The sequence below is a fragment of the Nematostella vectensis genome, chromosome 8 (genome assembly GCF_932526225.1).
Source record: "Nematostella vectensis chromosome 8, jaNemVect1.1, whole genome shotgun sequence".
NCBI classification, from domain to species: Eukaryota; Metazoa; Cnidaria; class Anthozoa; order Actiniaria; family Edwardsiidae; genus Nematostella; species Nematostella vectensis.
In genome coordinates this window covers 13,162,637-13,171,080 of record NC_064041.1, presented here as the reverse complement: position 1 = coordinate 13,171,080, position 8,444 = coordinate 13,162,637, and the positions used below count along the sequence as shown (strand labels likewise).

The window sequence follows — 8,444 nt, the reverse complement described above, 5'->3', positions numbered from 1 at the left end:
CTAGGGCCCGAAAACGATTTATTCCTTAAATTTGAAAAGCTGGCTAATTTTTATAAAATTTATGGTATTTAAATGTGTTGAAATATCGTCAAACATCGTATTTTACCACAACGATTCATGTAAAGGATGATTCTCTTTATAGATTTATAGATTTTGATCTTTCCCGAACTTCTCGGGCCCGAAATTCACATGGCTTAAATAATAAGAAAGTTGTCGGGACCTCGCAGTCACCCGAGACTTTTCGGGCAACTTTTTGGCTTTAAACTTCGAAAATAGCCCTATTGAGCGTAATCATTTGGAATGTGAACCAAGAGGAAGTTCAAACTGTTCTAAAACATGAAAGCGGTTCTCAATAAGAAAAACATGCGAAATTTTGGGCAAAAAGGCAAAATAAAGCTTTCGGGCCCAAGAATTCTCGGGTGTTTCGAGAAACAGGCGCCAGAACTGGGACAAGGTCGGAAACTCATGTGACATTTTGAGTAACAGATGCTCGCCAAAATAAACAGGGATTGCTGTTGTCGTTAAAGACCTTTAATAAAAATAAGCATTTTCTGGCATTTCTGGCTGAGTCGCTTTTTGTTTTTGTCATTTTGCCGCCAAAAGACAGAGCGCGCGCGAGTTTGTCATTCAAAAAGTCACGTGATCCCATAGTTGACGTCGCCTATTTCTGCCGTCATGTCGCTGTAATTGGTTCGTATCTTTCGCCTGTCTCTAGTGGTATGTTATGCATGACTATATATCTATTCAGCAGCGGGACGCACATGAAGTATCCTGTACCGCTGCCGAGGACGACCGCGATGAATAGCCAGACGTTATACGTCATCGCCACCAACATGAGCAGGTACAAGAGGACGATTTGGACGGTGTAGAGAACGGTCTCGATAAGCAGGGACCGAAGCCTAGGAGAGATAGGGACGAGCTATCAGGTGTAGAGAACGGTCACTTTAAAGAGGATATAAAGCCTGGGAGAGATAGGGACGGGTTGACTGGTGTAGAGAACGGTCTCTTCAAAAAGGGACTGAAGCCTAGAAAATATAAGAACCTAACAGGTGTAGGGAACGGTTTCTTTGGACAGGGAATGAAGCCTAGGAGAGATAAGGACGAGCTATCAGGTGTAGAGAACGGTCACTTTAAAGAGGGTATAAAGCCTGGGAGAGATAAGGACGAGTTAAAAGGCGTAAAGAAGTCACTTTACAAAAAGGGACCGAAGCCTAGGAGAGATAAGGACGAGCTATCAGGTGTAAAGAACGGCCACTTTACAAACAGGGACTGTAGCCTAGGAGGGGACGAGTTAACAGGTGTAGAGAACGTCACTTTAAACGAGGACTGAAGACTAGGAGAGATAAGGACGAGTTAAAAAGTGCAGAGGACGGTCTCTTTAATCCCCTTTTACGTTACTGATTGCGATAACATCTTCGAAAACCAAGAAAAAGCGTTTGCTTTAGTTAATTAGAGGTGTTTGTTTTTACGGAATTTGGCTGACAAAAAATCGTTATACGATACGATACAATACAATAATCTATATTTATCAAGGGTAGCATATTAACTGAATTTTCAGTTTTCTAACATATGGCCCTCCTGAATATATCTATTATAATATAATAAAAATACAATATTAATAATAATAAATCAATGATAGTAAGCGTTTGCGGAATTACAAAGAAGAATAATTAAATTATACAAGTGTGTTATTAATACTACTTCTTAGTAAACCACTAACGAACTACAAACAAGTAGACGACAGCAGTAGAAACTACAGCAAACAGACAATACAGACAAACATTTTTAACATGCAGTAACATTGACTGTTACACGTAGACTGAACCACACTACCTACAGCCGACTGAGAGGCAAGTACAAATAAAACGAAACAATTACATACGGGATGACAGCCTTATAGAGGTTGATTAATTCCCACTGTACCTGTTTTCCCATGCAGCCTTCCACCTTGGTGAAATAGATTTTCGATAAATGTTATAGGACCTGAAGCATTCCGCAAACACAGCCAAGGCGAACACCGCTACGAACGAACCAGATATTCCTAGAATAGAGTCAGACTTGCTAAGAACAGACAGTATCTTTAGTTATGGTATGACTAGAAAGAGCGAGTCAGACTTGCTAAGAACAGACAGTATCTTTAGGTATGGTATGATTGGAAAGAACGAGTCAGACTTGCATTTTTTTTGTAGTGCGAGTAATACAGGGTGCCGACAGACTTCTGAAATTGGGACCTTTCGTCGATGGCCGCGAATTTTTTCCCCGCCTCCCCCTGGCCAAGGCTTAGTAAATCACTAATTTCCAGGGTTGTATCAAATCGCGTTGGCATGAAACGTAGCAGGGGTAGATAAAAGAGGCAAAAACATATATTTTTATCACGCTTTGTTAATTTGTTTCTTTAGAAATTGGGGTAAAAAATATATGGTCTGCTACTTTAATGGCAACTGGCATAAAATTATCATAAAATCGGGATTTTCCCACCCCGAGGTAGGGACTCGGGAAATTTAAGCAAAATCGGACTGGACACTCCGGTAATATAACCACTGTTACTACTGTTATGTGATTAGCTGGCAGTTCTGTACGATGACACAAGGTGAATATGTGTTCAGTGCGTTTCCGTACCTTTATCAGTGAGCGTTCTCCATTGAGCGACCAGTATATAGACATTTGGTGACAGAGAAAACGCCATTGCCCTAGACACAGTGAATGAATACCTGTCAATCAAAAAATGCATGCAAAGCATCAGCCTACAATATAAACCCTATGAATCAAAAACTGTCAATGTGATATGTCAATCAAACTCACCTGCCAATCAATGAGACGTACAATCCAATCTGCCAATCATTGGGAATCAAAGGGATATGTTAATACATACTTTCTGTCAATCAAAAAGACCTGTCAATCAAAGGCGTATTACAATTGGGGGAGGGGGATAAGATTACCCGGTTCCAGTCCCTGCTCCTGTCCTGCGACTGGGAGACTCGCCTTATCCTACGAGGTAAGGACAAGTTATCATGTTCGGCTTAAATGGGTCCCCCCTCAACACCACCACCACCGCTCAAAACCATGTCTATGCGGTCTTGGCGCTTAGGAGATAGTATGAGATAAGAAGGAGAGTATTCTCCGACTGGTAATCGGTAAGGCCTAAAAGTTTTTATAGCAAAACAACAACAAAAACAACGATGGTAGCCGCGTCCCTGGATGTCTTTTTACAGCCCCCTGTAGTCAAACATTCCCTGCGATAAGCTGTCCCTGGGGCGAGCGGCAAATCAAAAGTGACGTCATTAACCGACAGGCCGCTCAGCCAATAGCCAACAAGCCATGGGGCGAGGCTACACCGATGGATCATCGTGCCAACTCAAGAAATCTGTGAACTCGGTGCGTTGGGGGACAGGATAATACAGGCAAACCGGGGTTTATGTTACGACAACACTTATACTCATAAGTAATCGATAAGGGTTCGCCTGTCCACATGGCCGAGACGACCACTTTAAACCACTACTCATAAGTAATCGATAAGGGTTCGCCTGTCCACATGGCCGAGACGACCACTTTAACTTCCGCTACCACTACTCATTAGTAATCGATAAGGGTTCGCCTGTCCACATGGCCGAGACGACCACTTTAACTTCCCCTACCACCACTCAGGGACTCCCTCTAATGAAGGTCATGGCAGGAAGGTCACGCCAGGAAGGTCACGCCAGGAAGGTCACACCAAGAAGGTCACGCCAGGAAGGTCACGCCAGGGTATTCGGATAAGCGATGAGGAAACTATAAGCTGTCTTGATTTGTTTTGAATGGCGCGTCTTCTTCTCCATTACCCGAACATAAAAATGTAGAATCCAAAGTAGCTTCGTCCCCCAGGGGTCTTGGGACAGCCCTCTGCTGTCACGCATTCTATACGCAAATCAAAAGTGACGTCATCAAACCGAAAGGCCGCTCAGCCAATAGAAGCCAGCGGACGCGAAGTATTTAAGGTTGGTTTTCCCTAAGACGAAAGCGAGAATCGGTTCGATTGATTCTAACACAAGCGCAAAAAAATCGAGTAGTTGCGTTATCTTGCGCTTATGTTCTAGTGAGAGTCCGAAAACTACGTGCGTTCCGCTTGCGCTTACGTCCAAGTAAGAATAAACCTTAAGTCGGCAATGCAACATAAAATGATTTACAGATAGTAAATAAAACGTGTTTCTTTCTCTCGCCAAAATGCTGGCACGGGATAATATTCACGTTTGCATATTAAATGAATGAAGTAACCATTTATTTTTACGAAATGTCGCTGTCGTCTTAGTTCTGCTAACCATGTCGGCATTTTCATGTACCAAGTGTTTATGGAGACAGGTGGCGAGAACGTGCGGCATCCCAAGAGCCATTGCGATCGCATATCCATATCCAATACAAATAATGATCGGCGGTTTTACTCCGGTAAGATTTACCATAGCGAACAGACGAAATTATGAATCACTGTTTACTGATAGTCGCTCTGTGTGCGGGATTAGTTGGATTTGGTGTCACAGATGGTCAGTTCTGTAGATCAAGGGCTGAGACATGCCCTTACAATCAGTTATGCTGCACAAGCGAGTGTGTTTTCGCTGCATCTTGTGTTGGCTATCGCTGCCATGTTGACAAAGACTGCAACCTGAACGACGACAAAGACCTGCACGTTGGATATTTGTCTTGCTGTAAAAACAAATGTCAACACAGATGCTACGACCCTGTTCCAGCCATTGTTGGCGGAGTTGTAGGAGGCGTTGTATTTTTAGTTTTAGTCGGTGTTTTCATCTGGTGGATTTACCGTCGAAGAATGAGACGAGATCGAGGTCAAGGAAGTGTACAACAGCAAACTCAAACCACAACTACCTACCCTGGACAACAGCCAGACATGATGCACCCCCCGGAAGGATCTAGAGGATACGTGCCTATGAAGGAAGTTCCAGGGGGGACTGAAAATCCCCCGCCTTATCCTAATATCATCACTTGAAGAAGGGTCACATGCAGGCACGCAATTTTATATTCCGAGCCGTGAAACATTACATGTCTGCTACTAGAGAACGAATCTAGTAGGGAAATCGGCAGAAAGGCTAGAACGAAAAAGGGCTATTAATTTGCCACACCACTTAGAAAATGTTATCTTGTTTTATGTTATTTAGAAAATACATATTTTTTTTTTGCGACGACATCTGGAATTATGAAAAATGCATTATTTCAGAAGAGCGCGTGGTTCAATATTTGTATCAAATTTGTGTTAGACGTCCAAAATTGACATTTATAAATAAAGTAGGGCGACAAGCAAAAAAAATCGTCTCTGGAAACTCAAAAGGCTTCCCAGCGTTGCATTTGAAGCAAAAAGGTTTCACCTTTGAAGTGGGTCTGGTAAAAATGCGGATATGAAGTTTCGCGAGATGTCGCGTCCTGACAATTTGACAAAGGAAACAATGGACACAGAAAGCTCTGCGCAGTATAGTAGGGTATTAGGCAATAATGTTGGGTCAAATAATTTCATTAGGGTGCGCTTACAGACCACAGAACAAGGGCGTAACCAGGGGGGTGGCCTAGGAGGGACCGCGCCTCCTTTTAGCAGCCAAAAACACAGTAAATATATGAAACATCTAAAATACAGGAGAAAATTCCGTAATAGTCCCTTTTGGGCCCCCCGCTGCAGAATGCGGAAGAACTAAAGATGCATGTATAGCGGCAGAAGTGAAAAGTCTTCCTTATTAACGTGAATTAGGTAGATACGTATAATGGGTTTGCTTGTTAGGGAGGGTGGGGGGGGGGGGGGGGGGGTGATGGAGAGGCAGTTTATATCACCATGATTAAATTAAAAAGCCGGCTCGTGTCATCTACACCTTTGTTATTGTTTTCACTCAATATTAGAAGACGTTTTTAGAGGGGGTATTAAAAATCAGTTTTGTTTAGGGCTTTATTAATTGCGTGACGAAGCTACATTGCGCTATTATTTTCTCTCTTTGGTAATTCTTTGGTACTTTCAGTGTATTTTTTTGTATGGGAGTTGGGTTAGTGTCCCTAACCGTTGATATCTGGAGAAAAAGAGACTCCATGATTACAGTAAATTTTGAGGTATATGTTTTCCCAGTTAGAATTGTATATCACGTATTATAGAAAAAGCGAGTATCTTATTTCGTGCGTGCTTAAAGGGTTGCCTATCCATTTCTATATACGCGTTAGTTTATTAGCCAGAATTTAGTTGATACAACTAAACGCAGTTTGTTTGCTCTGTTGATTTCCTTTCCTAGGAATTAAAAAGTGGCGTGAGTTCTACGTAAACAGTGCAGCGGCGCGTAAACAAATCAATCAAATGGCGTTCAAGTAATAGAATGTTATATATTCCAAAAAAAAAAGGAAAAAAAAACCCTGGATCTATCCCTGCACCTGGTACAAATGCCTTATGGTACTTAGAGGAATCTCAATGTCATAATCTCTCTTTATAGCAGAGTTTCCTGCAACCCAAACCCCTCCTCATCAAAACTTTCAACGAGTGAGAGCGTTACCTTCACCACCTCCTTCTTATAGCCCTAAGGACGTCAACAAAGTACTTACCTTGGCTTGTCGAGCTATTACTGCCGGTTAAGGTTATTCACAAAGTTTTGTCCGCGTAGCTGTACCACGTAAAGTTCATTCCGTAGGCGAAGAAGTTTCCGTATAGTTTCTTCAACGTAGCTCTTCTGGGTCAAGCCCTCGATACCGGGACAATGTCACACAACACAGCACTTCCTAGGGAGAGCAATTGTCACGCAATCTGGGTCACGCAACTGCGAAATACAAGTTATACAGTCGTTTGACAGAAGGTTGTCGTCAACCGGTTTTTCGACTACGCGACAAGCCCGCATGTAAGCATGGGTAAAAACCACTGAAGCGCCTAGCTGCTACATTAGCCACCGCTACACCGTCTAAGCCTGAACTTGTGCAGTGGTTCATTGAACAAAAGATACTTTTTCTTTGTTCAGTGTGACCGTTTAGAGGTTGTTATTATGGTAATTTCCTGGGTAGCCCGCATAGCTGGCGGTTTTGTTGGTATTCAGAGCATTTTTTTTATCCGCGAAATCATTCGTAGTTTGATTTGTTAGTTTTGGATGACCGACCGAAAGGTGGGGCCAGTGCGACGTAGGCTATTACCAGGACGGTCATTATGAAGAGCACAAATTCTCACATTTCAACTTTTATTCACATTTTCTTGTTTGCTTCAAAGAAGTATTACTACATTCGTGGTAAACTGTAATTTTTGCTTTTATTATTCTTTTTTTCTCTTTCGCAATTCTGAAAGTCTAACTAAATATTACATAGTACTCCATGTATGTTATACGTATTTAGTACCTATATACACCTATTTCAATTAAGGTTGACTTTAAGAAAATGGAAAACGATGAATGCCAAACACCACTGGTTAGGGAAAACAAGTCTTGTATCTGTTAATGACATCCAGTGAGGCTACATTAGGGAAAACAAGTCTTGTATCTGTTAATGACATCCAGTGATGCTAAATTAAGTTTGTAGCGAGGTCCTTGTAATGAATGAACGAATTTTAAATACAAGGAAACATTATTATTGGCCAAACTTTGTTCCATTTTCTTTTTTGAAATAGGTGTATAGCATCAATGGGATACATGCATTATACTATTGGTGGTGATTTCATCAATAATAATTTTCTGTGATCATATTTGCTGGTTTGCACCAGCTATATATAAGAAGTTCCTGCGGTTTTCAGTATTCTGAGAACTTTGGACAATGATATGAATTCCATTCAAAATCTTTGAAGCATTTTTATTGGCCAGTACTGAAATAGTTTTCAATTATGCCAGTCTGCGAGTTGCTGACCAATTAAAATGCATTAAATGTCAAATTGAAAGATTATAAGAGTTAGCAGAATAATGAAAATCACAGTAAATAAGGAATTTCTCCCAAATCGTCATTTCCAACCAACCCAGGATTTGATATCGCAGAAGGACAAACTAAAATTATAACCAGGAAGGATTATGAGTTAAACAGTATAAATTCAATTTACTGTGGTTCACATTTTGGTGTTGATTCATTAATAATTTTCTCTTATTCATCTAATGCATAGTCTCTGATGCAATCAATCAATGATTGTCTTATTAACCTAGGCCATAGTCTCTGATGCAGTCAATCTGAGCTTTGTCACGCAATGAGCTCAAGTGAACTCTGTCACACAATGAACTCAAGTGAACTCTGTCACACAATGAACTCAAGTGAACTCTGTCACGCAATGAACTCAAGTGAACTCTGTCACACAATGAACTCAAGTGAACTCTGTCACACAATGAACTCAAGTGAACTCTGTCACGCAATGAACTCAAGTGAACTCTGTCGTGCAATGAGCTCAAGTGAACTCTGTCACACAATGAACTCAAGTGAACTCTGTCACGCAATGAGCTCAAGTGAACTCTGTCACACAATGAGCTCAAGCGAAC

At 41.4% G+C, this 8,444-nt stretch overlaps 1 protein-coding gene across 2 annotated transcripts; it reads right to left on the bottom strand.

Annotated features, from left to right (window-relative positions):
• Window positions 1-515: 515 nt before the first annotated feature.
• On the bottom strand, window positions 516-6,831 carry LOC116620299 (high affinity copper uptake protein 1). 2 transcript variants are annotated; one of them, XM_032386070.2, is made up of 5 exons: window positions 6,556-6,829; window positions 2,803-2,831; window positions 2,620-2,711; window positions 1,924-2,041; window positions 516-899 (listed from the first exon to the last, which is right to left on the bottom strand). In XM_032386070.2, the coding sequence occupies exons 3-5, from the start codon at window positions 2,684-2,686 to the stop codon at window positions 674-676; spliced, it is 411 nt and encodes a 136-aa protein (XP_032241961.1). In that variant the 5' UTR covers window positions 2,687-2,711; window positions 2,803-2,831; window positions 6,556-6,829; the 3' UTR covers window positions 516-673. The 2 variants fall into 2 exon arrangements, with proteins under 2 accessions (XP_032241961.1, XP_032241962.1); XM_032386071.2 differs by lacking the exon at window positions 2,803-2,831 and having other exon boundaries at window positions 2,620-2,690; window positions 6,556-6,831.
• Between the last annotated feature and the right edge of the window lie 1,613 nt (window positions 6,832-8,444).

What these genes read in the sequence shown, in the direction of transcription:
- LOC116620299 (XM_032386071.2), bottom strand. Translation starts at nt 2,686, where the DNA reads ATGGCGTTTTCTCTGTCACCAAATGTCTATATACTGGTCGCTCAATGG. An exon ending in GAGAACGCTCACTGATAAAG is followed by an intron (nt 2,042 to 2,619) that starts GTACGGAAACGC and finishes ACTCTATTCTAG; the next exon opens with GAATATCTGGTTCGTTCGTA. An exon ending in AAGGCTGCATGGGAAAACAG is followed by an intron (nt 900 to 1,923) that starts GTACAGTGGGAA and finishes TATCTCTCCTAG; the next exon opens with GCTTCGGTCCCTGCTTATCG.